Source organism: Pavona decussata, unplaced genomic scaffold (assembly GCF_977016875.1).
Source record: "Pavona decussata unplaced genomic scaffold, jaPavDecu1.1 SCAFFOLD_168, whole genome shotgun sequence".
In the NCBI taxonomy this organism is placed as follows: domain Eukaryota; kingdom Metazoa; phylum Cnidaria; class Anthozoa; order Scleractinia; family Agariciidae; genus Pavona; species Pavona decussata.
The window spans coordinates 426,037-439,034 of record NW_028145579.1 but is presented as its reverse complement, the minus strand read 5'-3'; the positions used below and the strand labels follow the sequence as shown (position 1 = coordinate 439,034).

Below are 12,998 nucleotides of genomic sequence, written 5' to 3'. Positions count from 1 at the left end.
ATTCAACCATCCATTAATTTATCTCACGCATTATTCTTTTCATTTCATTAGTGAGCGTGAGGTCTTAAGCTAGGCCGGTGGCCGTGGTGGTTCAGGTCTTCATGGTATCGTGAGAGTGCGTGGCCTATTCAAGGAGGCTTTTAACCGAGGAGATATGCATATTGATACAGGGGCACCCAACGGATCGTTTCGGTAAATTATCTGTTCGAAAGGCCCTTAATCCCCTACAATTTTGTTTAAGGAAATTTTCACCTCGAACGTTCGTGATATGGGAAATTTAAGGCCTAGTGTTTTCGGATTGTTAAAAATGTCGTTTCGAATACCGAAAAAAGGTCAGCTAAGATTTTCGGAAAGGTGATAAGACCAAGGTTTTCGGAAAATGGACAAAAATGCGCTAGCAATTTCGAAAAGACTCAAGTTCCCCTAGAATGACCGAACAGATAAAAATATTATAGCGCGGTCTGAAATGAACCTACAGAGCTTTAAAGGTACTCCAGATAGCCTAAAATAGCGTTTCAAAGGATCTGAGAGAAAACTGTCGTTGGGTGCCCCTGTTGATAGGTGTCGTCGAGTCGTAAACAAGTTGAGCTTAGCGTAATATTGAGAGATGTTTGGGTACACTAACACAAGCCGCGTGTTAGAATTCGTTATGATTTAGTGGAAGAAAATATCAGTAAAGAGAACCGTACCATATTCACTTAATTCACGAGCTTGCATTGCCTCTGTGAAACACAGCTGGAATTCCTTGCAAGTTCTTAGCCAAAACGACAAATTCATGTAATATGTATAAATTAATGAAGTCATGTCGTGCGTGAGCCGGAAAATATCCTAAGCCACAGTCAGAGAAACTACTAGGGCTTTTCTTGAAAAACGTGTTCCGTTCCTACTTGAAAGTCGCATTTTTATTGATTCCTCCGTAACTAAAGCTAGAAAAGCTAGCGAAAATCGCTAAATAACCACAGACACGAAGCAACACTTTCAAGGGCTACTGTTGTTTCCAGGTCTTTTCCCTTGCAACCTGGGAACAAGGTTGCTTTAAGAGGACAATTATAATTAATGAATTAAGAGTCGAACAGGGTGAAGATTGGATACTTATCATCAAATTAGATTGTATTTGATAGGACAAGAACGTTGAGCATCCAAATCTGTCTTGACGAACAACACCCCTCCCCTCGCCTCTCCAAAACAAAACAAAAAAAAAAAAAACAGTAAACAATAACAACAAATAAACACTCACACACATACACCATTTTTTTTATTGCGAATGTTTTTTTTTTCTTCATTACCAAAAGAAGAAAAGGGACTTTTTATCAATGCTCAACTCGAAAACCAAATGGGATTTATACGGAATTGTAACAGTGTCGATAGGAAAACAAATAAACATCACAATCAGCTCCTTTGATTTTTTATTGATCTTTATTGAAAAATACAATGGATTAAATATGATACAGCGTCAGAAAACTCGTGCCTTTTTAGTTTATTTTTTGTTTTTCATTCTTTTCCAACGAGTGTTTTTTTAAGAGTGCACTAAAAGAACAGATAAATGTGACGTTCCTCTTTTAACAAACGAGAGAAAACAAGACAATTATTTGGATGATATTCCGATCCTTCCCTGTGAGAACCTGCAAGGAAATGAAAAGATTCCAGATTGAAATACTTGTCCTAAGACTGAGACATGTGATCTGATGCCAAAGCTGAAAATTCGAATTGCAGAAAGGTCATGTTAGGAAACGGAATTTTATTCCCCGAATTTACTAACTAGCTGCTGCTATTTTTCCAAAAATTCTAGCTAGTCTTAAAACCCTTCCGTCCCAATGTAAACATGCATATTTTCAGGTTCGCTCTTCTAATAATTATGTCTTTAGGCATTACTATAGTAGCGAGAATTTGTGTTACCCGCCTCCCCAGAAACGAATGCGGGGAAGGCTACTATCGGGGCATAAAGAGTTAATGATTAATACTTGAAGCTCTCGACGGAGGTGGGATTAAAAAGTAGGCAGTGGGAGCAATGAATGGCTATTCAGTTTTTGTCAATTCCTTTGTTTACTGGCGGTTTGTGCACGCGTCAATTCCAAGAGTACCCTTAAGAACCACACAACGGTAATGCTAATTAAAAAACGTTGCTTAAAAAGGCGATCGCGAGTTGTTGTTATTTGAACTTCGTGACCATTTTTCCAATTCGTTTAACCTATACAACCTAGCCGAACTCTCTTGGAAGTGAACTGGCAGGGAGGACTTTGTTTAAAAACAAAATGAAACATTCACTCCATCGTATGCTTTTGTTTTCCTTAAAACTTTAGATTAATTTGGTCATCTCATGTTGTTACTTTATTTTACGCCAAAGAAGTGTACCAAAACTCATAACGCGGGTACATAGGGATGTTCTTCTCATAAAATCTTACTGTTTTGAGGTGTTCTCGTTAGCATCACCGTCGTAGATCTTACGGTTTCTATTAAAGGTTCTGGTGAGGATTTTGCCTAACCACGGCGATATTGAATTTACAGTGGCATCGGTACCAAAGGCCTACCTTTTCTATGTTTTAACCAAGTTGTCAGGCAGATCAAGCAAGTCTAATTCGTCTTCAACAAATGAAGCTGTCCTTTTCTCGCGGTTTGTCGGGCGCTTGCCTGCAGAAGGTCCGCTTCCAGGACTAGGTGGTGGATTATCCGATTCACTTTTTTTGCCAACAGCGATGCGGATAAGAATTGCTCTTCTGGCCTCCTTCAGGACAAAGTCTCCTAGCCGTGTCAATGCTTCGTCCCACTTGCCTTGACCAATGAGTATTTTCATGCGGCGGCCAAATGCTGTTAACAGAGGAAAGAAAAGTCAACTCAAAAAGGTGTCTTGCCATTAATATGCCTAATATGAAGTTTTCAATCTCGGAGCGCTTTCCAATAATTTGCCAGAAGTGGTCGGCCATGCAATCTGTAAATCGAACACGTTATTTTGAAGGGATGGTGCTGCAAAATCTCAAAAAATAATCACTCCGAAAATGGTACGTGCTATTTTGAAGAAATTCTGAAGGACTAAGATAAAACTGGCCGGCCGGCCAGTCTTGACAACTGGAAAGCACTCTTAGATGGCTAGTAATGAATTCCAGAAAACTAAGGCCTCTTATTGATCAAGTTTAGTAATATATTGGCCTCAACAGTCGACTGCTCGTTCTACGTTCTCTAGCACAAACTATTTTTAGGCGAGAAAAAATGAAAAATAAAAATATCAATAATTTTTATTCAGCGAACTTCAGCAACTTTAGCCTAAAGTGTTTCACTGAGTTCCACTTTCAAAAGAGAATCAGAAATTTTAAAACCCTATCTAGACTAGGATGGGAGGATTCTGCCCTCAGCGACTTTGAACCTGAATTATTTTTTTTGTAATATTTGAGCAAACGCAATGAAACATCAGGCTCCAGTTGTTCAAAGGCCGGATAACTTTATCCTGTGGACAAGTCACTATCGGACAGTTTCAATCTGGGCAAAGATTTCGGTATTTCCTCTTGTTCAAGTGAATATGCACACTCTGAATACAGTTAAGTTTGGAAGTGTACGAAAACCTTGGACAACATTTAACGTGAAGCATATTTTGGAGCATGAATAGTGCCTTATCCAGCGGATAAAGGTATCCGGCCTTTGAACAAATGGGGCCAGGACGTTTTCAGAAATTAATCCAGAATCCAGAATCCCTTTTGCCCCGACCCAATTCCATGGGACGAAAAACAGCGCCCTCTAGAAAGGGTTAAATAGTTCATAAAAATTGCATACCTGCCGAGCGGTTAACAGCCTGGGCCTTCAGATTATACGCCTTCATTACAAACGCAAATTGCTGCAAAAAATGACATATGACAACAAAATGAAAATGCAACCATTTTCATTTCTTGTTAGTCAGTCATGGGTTCATCGTGTCAGTTATATATCTCTCTTTTATGATTCTCATTTTAAAAGTATGCCTTGACTAAACTTCTGACACGCTCATATACTAGACATTTTCGTGGTCGTCAAGTTCTATTTTATAAATATGTGGTTGGCCGGACCTTCTGCCTTCTGCCCAAGCGATAAGCGGAAATATTGAGAGATTGGTAAGTTTTACAAAGATGCTTAATAGGGTATACTTCGCATCCTTCTTCTCTTTTTCAGTTCACTTTATTTTGAGATAAAAGCGATTCATGCATTATAATATCTTGCCTCTTTCAAAAAAACTAAAAAAGAACCTTCTTTATTACAAATTTTTTATCTTTTTTTTTTACCACTGGTTGTCTAAAGTTTTATTTTGTGTGTTCGTCTTTTTCTCTTTTTCGTCTGCTTGACTTACATTGAAATTAGAAGATTCAATATTTTAATGTTTTAGGGAACCTATTAGTGTTAATAAGCCTCGTGGTTTCTTTTAACTTTTCGCTCTATTTGTATTCTAAAGTATGGGAAAAATACAAAATCTGCGTTATTTGTTCATGGACAAAAAAAAAGGTGAAAAAGTTATCTTTGAAAGTTAAAGTTAAAGGTTACATACTTCACGTTTGTGCTCCTCTAAGGCCGGTTTAACTAATAAAAATGGAGGTTTTAAATACAGTGCAAGCTCGGTACGTGAAAAAAGTGTCCTTTACTGGAGCTGGCCGCTTACGTGAATGGTTCTCGTAAGCAGCTCCTAGAGGTGTAAGGGGTAGATGGCCGTTAATTGGGAACTTCCCAGCTGATAATAAACATTGGAAATTCAAAAAAATATAACCCTATTACAGTGTAAATGATTTGTTTTTGGGTTTTATTGCCTTATGCAATACTGTGATGATGGCGATAACTGTAATTAATAGGAAGTGTAACTCACGTGAGGTTGATTGATTAAATAAAATTCAGAGGCTAAAGGGATTTCATTTCGAGTGTCTGCTTATGGGAGCTTAAAAACAAAGGTAAAGTTTAAATCGTAACCTCTGAAAGTGACTGCGGCCACTTACGGGAATGTCGGCTTACCGGGAATACTGTTAATACAGCTGCAGAGTTTGTGTGGGAGTCAGTAAGCGGAATTAGTTGTGAAGACCATCGTAAGTAGAGCTTTAAGCTAAGGAGAGTGTCCGTTAAGAGAGCTTCTACTATAACGGAAACATTGGAACACCCAACGCAAGATTTTTGAATGACGTTGAACCGCTTATGTGCACTTGTGCAGAAACGTAAAGGTGCCACCGAATTACAAAAATTAATGAAATAGATACTTACATCTATGAAGGTCCTGACACCAAACCTAATGAACTTCAGTTTCACTATAAGTAAAACAACAAAAACAAAATATAAGCGAAAAGAATCGAAAACACGAAATCCATATTTTTGTGATTAGCGATTGTTGTCATTACTTAAGCTAAGATGAGTAATTTATACGTACCGAGTATTTAAATAATCGGGCTGATTAATAATCCCAGTAGAATGAACGGACGAAAACTAGGCCGATTTGTATAAATCCGTGACAGTACTACAGATTTTTTATCAGGGCTAACAGTAAAAAAAAAAAAAAAAAAAAAAAAAAATCGCCCCGACAAATTGAAACTGATACATTGATCCATTTGATTGAACCTTACAACTCGGGCCGATTTATATAGCACGCGTAAATTAGCCATTATTCTGAGTCGTCCTAGCTAGAGTGGTAAGCAGTTTTAGTCTGGGTGCTTACTAGTGCAGCCTCCCTATCCTGGCATTTGAACTTTAGCCCTAATATCCCACTGACACAAAAACACTTCCAATGATATTATATACTGTCTTTCATAGTACCAGTGATCAACTTACAAGAAAAGCATGTTATTATATAATGAATTTTTTTACAGATAATGATCTAGATATTCCCATTTTAACATTGGAACTACCGGCTACCAGCTGTAACGTTTTTTCCTGAATTTACACAATAAAATCCCCTGATTTTCTTGTCAAAAACAATGTGCTACATTCTGAATTGATTGTCCGAGAGGCGGATGCACTGATGTTTCAGAGCATCAGCTAAACGAGAAATTCAGTTTAAAGGCGATCGTGTTTTAAAAAGCAACTGCTCAGACGAGAAAATGAAACAAAAAAGGGAAAAGTGCTTGCCTTCCTCGCAGTCTTCAAAAATAAGCTTCAGCAGTTTTTCCTTCCGGCCTTGATCAGGTACAGGTTTTTTGCAGTCCAAAAAACCTATCAAAAGAAAGAGAGTAATCAGAAACACAACTTATGTTGCGCGGCATCAACTTATAGGGTAACAATTGTCGTTATGAATCGGCGTGTCACATCATCTTAAGTCAGAAACACGAACTCTACTGGGCAAATAAGGGATGTCCAGTCGGGCACCTTCCCGTAGTCCCCCTGACGCAACCATTATCACGACCCTAATAACGGTATCACGACCCTAATAACGGTTTCGCAGGAGATTATAAACCCCGGGAAGGGGGGTACTTCCTTAGAAGAGGCTAATGGGGATGTGCCGCTGGATGGGGTCGCATTTTCACGACTGAATTGACTAGAATGGGGTTGCATTTTCAATAGGGTTACTAGAATGGGGTCGCACAATTTCGGATTTTTGGGGTAAGAAAATTCTATTAAGTAGGGATTAAAAATGGTCTCGGTTAAAAAGTTCAGAAAGTTGTTGTTTATTAAATGTAACAATCACCCCGCATTACGTTCCGTTCTTTCAGTTCATTTTAGGATGACCTATTTAAAGGATTGATAAAGTAGGTGCATAAATAGAAAGCGACTTAGTTGGAATCGCGAAAATTACATTTTCCCAAAAGTGACTAAGATGAGGTCTATAACTGGCCACAAAATAGACTATAATGGGGCAGGGGCTCTGAGATGCCAGCGGCAGATACCCAGCAAAACTGAACGCAAGTACCCCCCTGCCCCCCGGATTATAAACTAGATTATCTTTAACGTGAAGGTAAAAAACCTCTCACTTCTCTTGCGAATGGAGATTGTGGAACGACATTTTGAGAATGACGATTATTGTTGGACGACAAAAACTGTTGGTACGCTTGTTTGTAACTGACCCTGTTTTAGGATTCAGGGAATAAGATCTAATGACTGGTATAAACTCTGGTTTTTTTTTATAAGAACGTCTAATTTTGGAGCTGAGGCTGAACGTTCTTATATTTTTTTGCGATTTGAGGCTAAAAACGTTCTTAAGATGTTCTTAAATTACATGGTATACACTAGATGTATTTCAGTAAATCAATGAGGACGTGACCAGGAAACCTATCAAAGTGCATTGCCTACTGAGAAATGGTATCAAGAACTGCTGATTATGACAAACCGAGATGTGTGTTACCATTGTTAATGTTATACAAAACATGACCTAAGTATCTTGTTACCTTGATTTTATATACAGATTAGCAAAGTAAAAACGTTCTTAATCGACTCTCAGCCTGAGTAATGTTCTTAATACGCTCTAAAAATTTTGGTTAATCTCAGCCTCAACGTTCTTATAAAAAAGGTTCTTATAAAAAAACAGAGTGTACAGTCGAAGCTCTCGTAAGCGGACACCCTCGGACCGCGAAAAAAGTGTCCATAACTGGAGCTAGCCGCTTACGAGAATGATTCTCGTAACGTGCTCAAATGAAAACCATTTGCAAATGTCTCGGTGTGAAGAAGGAGAGAGGGCTTACCTTTTTCACATCCTTTTGTATTTCTCCTTTTAACGAAAGAAACTATTTTTTCTCCAAGATTCTTCCCGCAGTCTTCTGGACCTTTTTTCATAAGCATTTCAACGATTTTGTTGATCAATCCTGAAAACAATTAATCAATATCAATGCAGTACATAAAGTTAAATATTAAGTAACAGGATCAGAATACTATAATACTACTAAAGATATGCAAGCTTGATATGATAAGTTGCGGGTGAATTTAGAATTTAGGGCAGAGAAAACGGTAAAAAGGCCGATGCATCGAGTTTTGAAGGACAATTGACTCTTGTAAATTTCATCCGTATCGAATGTCATTCAAGGCACGTACAAACTTGGAATCACCAGAGTAAATTGACACAATATAACCACACGTTTGACAAACTGGTTCGCATGTCAAATTCTAATTTGCCTCCTTAAAAGATCGTTGATAAAGCTTACGTAATATAAATCAGTTCATAAATTTTCTGCCAATGAGAAAAACAACAACAACAATAACAACAAAAAGAACACAAAATAAACCAAAAAAATCTCAACGTTCACAAACACCTGACTACTTTACATCAGTGTCAGACCCGAGCCCTTTCCACCCTTCATGCCCCATTATGTTTCATGTATGCTGCATGCATATTCCATTCATTGATCTTCGTATATTTCATCCTGTACTAGTTTGGAAAATTTGATAAAACAAAACTGAATTTCGGCTAAGGAAAACATTTTCCTCTGATAAATAACCACAAAACTAGTGACACTTTAGTGAATAAAATAAGACAACTTAAGAGGGATGAAGTAAATTTGTTTTACTTACCGTCCTCTCCACAGGCAGTCTTAGCGACAAGGCTACCAATGGCCTTCAGGACCTTTACCCTAGGATGCTCTTGAATTTTGTGTTCAGCAACCTTTTCGACAAAAGCTTCGAAAATGTCTAAAAATAAACAGATGTGATCTTATCACAAGGTTTTAACAAACTTAAGGTGTGTACGAAATATCTGCTCATAATATCCCTTAATCCCCAATGTTATATTTTTTCTTCAAAAGCTTAAAAACCAACCCTCCTTAAAGAAGATCGCACAAAAAACTTCAGTTAATTAGTTTCACAAGGCCCGGCGGGTACTCTCTATAATGCGCTGTGTAAGAAGGCTCTGCGAGAAAGAAGGAACCTTTGTCAGAGTCGGAGTATATAGTAAAGGGCCTTCATTTAGATATTTAGAAGGGCCTTTCAAAACATCTCGAACAGACCATCCAAAAAGATACTTTTTTATTGTAGGTATGTCACAAGGGAACCATTTTACATAGGAGATATATGATATGAAACGGTTGGCCTTTTCTGTCAAATATGGTATATACCGAAGGGATTTGGACCTCAAGGTGGACCCCCCCCCCCCCCCCTCATCAGTCATCTGGGTTAAGGTTGCTTTTGCTGTTAGAATGCCTACTGTTACTAGGGACGCGCAAACCCACTGGATAGCTCTGCAAGTTGTTTTCTTTTTCATAACTCTGAATGACTCGAAAATACCACAAGTTTATTCCTGTTTACTGAGCTTACATACCAGCTTCGGAAGCTTCAGAATTTTTCAGGACCTCTTCCATCACTCCTTCAAAGTCTAAATCGTCAGTTCCCAATTTTTTGAACAACTCTAGAAGAAGGAAAAGTAAAAATGATTACAGGTACATTTGATAGAAAATTAATTCTAGTGAGAATTTTAACATAAAACATTTTTTAAAGTAACCAATATACACGCTTTTACAATATCTATAAAGTGTTAGAAAAAGTCCCCAAAGCAGCCGTTCTTAGTGTCGTCACGCAACGCTCCTCCCGAGTGCCGGTTGCGTGACAACATTAAGAACGGCTGGGTAAGGAGACTACAATCGCCATTGTTATAATACAAAATTAAAGAAAAACAACAACAAAAAAATCAAAGTGCTGTAAATAATGCTTATGCTAATGCCTACCAATATTTGATGTTGTCACTAACTGTTATTGTGAGGTACTCACTATTTTTGTCAATAAAGCTCCTTAAAATATAGGAAAAATACCTACTCGCTTTGTGAACACCTTTAACGAACTTCAGCTTGAAGGCGATGCACTGTCTGTGCGTTAATATCGCGTGTTTTCCCAGAAGAGCCTTCACGCCAGCATCATCCTTCTCTTTCAACGCTGCTAAAAACTGTTTGGCATATTCTGAAAGATTTCGGAACACCTAGTGTTAGCAGAACTCAACAGATGTCATTTGCATGATCATAACTTAATGCATTATTTGACCCATGCACAGTTTCGAATAAGAATTATTTTGTGTTTATTACACGCAGCCTAACCACGATTTAGCGGATTGAAGTGGCCAGCAATTAAATGGTTAACAGTTCAACTCATAGCCTCCCACGTGACGAGCCCGAGTCCAAAGAACGTCTGCGGGAGGCTATTGGAGGCTATTCAGCACCTCGTTCGCTTCCGACTCAGAAGTTAGAAACAACTTGTAACCCATAACAAGCTGCTGTACGGGAAAGTAGTACACGGAGAAGCAATTGTTTGAATGATCAGACGTTACGATTTCATGTACAAAATCAAAAGTTGAAACCACATTCGTCTCGCAGTTTTACTCGAGCAGGTCTGATAAAAATTAAAATTCTCCAACCCACCTGCAAAATGATGAAAATAACGGTCTCGAAGACACGTCTTAGCCTTTACTAACAGTGCTATTATACTTAATTTTAAGCGCACTTCAGATATGTGGTGAAAAGCAAATGGTTTCTGATGTTATGGTTAGAATACAAATAACTGTTGTACCTTCGTTAAATTTGTCTTTGGCTGCTTTCAGTTTTGCCATGGCAGGGATGATCATATGCAACTGAAATGAAATAAGAACCGTTAAAGTTGAAACCTTCCCTCAAAGTATTTTTTTCTTAGCAAGTGAAAGAGCTGACGTAACATAGGGCTTAGTGAAAGCCAACGAGCGTTATTATCAGGGTCCTGATGCTAACTTTTGAGTCTGTGGATGAAAAAATTCTTTAGTGTTAACATTGATATTGCAAAAAACATCATTCGATTCAGCAATACGTTTATCACTGTACAAAGTGGTTCCGTTCCAACTTTGCGTATATGAGTGCCTGTAGCAATGCTTTTCAGTAAAAAGTGAGTGGCGCTATTCAATGAAACAGGCGCGTGTTGGTGTTTTTATAATGTTGTTTCTTACATTTCGATGGAATAAAGGCAAATATTATAACAACAGTTCACGAATTCAAAGAGTACGGGTACGAAGCTGAGGTCATTCAAATAATTTTAAACTTTTCAAATCAATATTATGGGTGCAAACTTTTTTCTAAGTATCGTCGGGGTGTCTTGCCTTCATTGTATCGATTTGGCCGTTTTAGAAGTTTTTAAGGAATGAAAACATTGAAAGAAAAATGGCGACCCACTGTTTATGCTACTTACCGCTTCAACGAAACCCGAAAGCGCTGGCACTGGTTCGAGCCCTCCATGATCTTCAAATCGTCCAAAGCTGTAATCATTCATTTCAAGGTTTCCAAACGTATCCTTTGAGCCGAGTCTAGAATTGTCTCTCGATGGTTTGGTGGCAAGTGGAGCATCTGTAAAATGGAATTGCAGTATACGTTAGAGATGCTATAATAATTATCAAGATTATATTAATAGGCACCAGTATAACCAGTTGAAGGTTCAGTGTTGTTGATCGTCTTTTATCACCGCATGTGAGCGCGCGTCACATGAAATAAGTTAACTTGTTGCGAGAAGCTCAAATGAAACCTTGAACAGAACATCTAAACGCGCGCTACATTAGTTAACATGCAAACGAGCGATCTTTTAATCCAGCACCAAAACTTACGGAAAGTGCTCCATAAGATAACAATTAAAACATCAAATTCGGCGAAATCGATTGAAAAGTTCGGCCTATGTAATCGCATGAAACCGATTAGAAATAAGGATTAACTTTGACGCATATTTTTAAAGTTTTTCCAAATTGGCTACAGAACAAAAAAACAAAAAAAACAAAAACAAAAACAAGAATAAGAAATATTAAAAAGAAATGCCTCCGACCCGACTAAATCAGCATTCTGTAATTTTGAGACAATTAAATTAATTTTGCCGTTCAAGCGTCTACTTTGATTTTGCTCGGGTTTTTCTAGGGTAAATGTTTATTCAACAATTCATTGGCAAATGCTTTGAATTTGGAAATTTGAATCTCACCTAATTGAGTCGCGGTAGATAAACAGCTAAAAAACAGGCCACTGTTACAACGGCGTCACCAAGCTGACCGAATGATTTTAGATTTAATTTTCGCTCGAAGAATCACTTAGTGGCAAAAGATCTGCACGCTGCAAATGATTCCAACCGACTCCAAACTAGTATTTGTTTCTAAGCATTTGCTTGTTGAGCTGGTTGCGAAACTCTATATACGGCCTGGCCGCTACATTAGCAATCAAAAGCTATGAAGAAAATCAAAAATAAGTTTTCATGACAGGAAGTGTCCTCGGTTGCACGAACAGAAAGTGTTTATGCCAAAAATATGAAACATATCTGTACCGAGGCGCTACGCGAGGGCGTCTCCCTGTGCTGTTGGTTAATCGACGAGAAGATGAGCTGTGTCATCGATTTGGAAGAGCAGCAAATTATATTAAAATACTTTTTTGATGAATTTTTTACTGCTAAAATTCAGGAAAATCGTATCTATTTGAGGAAACTTACGAGAAGAACATTTTCATATTTGTCAATTGTTTGTCTTACATTCCAAGGCCAAGAATGCTAAAAACAATCCTCGATGAGTTCTTGAACCTACTGGCCAAGCTCTTTTAAAATTCTAAATTTCAAAGTTGTTGACTATTAAGTTTAAAAAATCTTTTCCGACGGAAAGCTTTTAAAGAATTCTTTAACGAGCACATCACAAAAACGTCAAGTCGGTACGGCGAATTCGCAGGGAATTTTGAGAGCCTGAATAGATTTAGAACTGCATGCCGACTAAAGTCGCGAAGAAGTAAGACAACAAAATTAAATTTACCTCTTAGCAAGTGCTGGACCTGTTTAAGCGTTGCGTCTGGAAGGCCTACCAAGCTATTAAATGCTCCAGCAGCGGAGGCGAAAAGTAAAATTGCAGCGAAAGCCTTCATTATTTTCCCGTCTAACTCAAAACAGTAGCAGGAACAGCGGATTGGAGTTCTTGTACGATAAATTCAAGAACATAACAGAACGGCAGCTCTTGCAAGCTTTTATCTGCTATAAATGACGTAACCCTTTACACGTTCTTCAATAGCTATTGTCACAAAACCAAATCTCTTTATCTTGATGCAAATTCATCAGTGTATGCAAACTTCTCTTATGTAATAAAGTGGGTCGTATGCAGCATAATATGGATCGACAATCGCTTA

At 38.0% G+C, this 12,998-nt stretch overlaps 1 protein-coding gene across 1 annotated transcript; it reads right to left on the bottom strand.

Moving 5' to 3' along the window:
• Nucleotides 1-1,274: 1,274 nt before the first annotated feature.
• On the bottom strand, nt 1,275-12,781 carry LOC146464170 (uncharacterized). Its single transcript, XM_085130105.1, has 12 exons — nt 12,632-12,781; nt 11,053-11,207; nt 10,408-10,468; nt 9,664-9,804; nt 9,173-9,259; nt 8,431-8,547; nt 7,608-7,727; nt 6,061-6,144; nt 5,203-5,246; nt 3,763-3,823; nt 2,529-2,805; nt 1,275-1,622 (listed from the first exon to the last, which is right to left on the bottom strand). The coding sequence occupies exons 1-11, from the start codon at nt 12,738-12,740 to the stop codon at nt 2,534-2,536; spliced, it is 1,251 nt and encodes a 416-aa protein (XP_084986231.1). The 5' UTR covers nt 12,741-12,781; the 3' UTR covers nt 1,275-1,622; nt 2,529-2,533.
• Nucleotides 12,782-12,998: the final 217 nt, after the last annotated feature.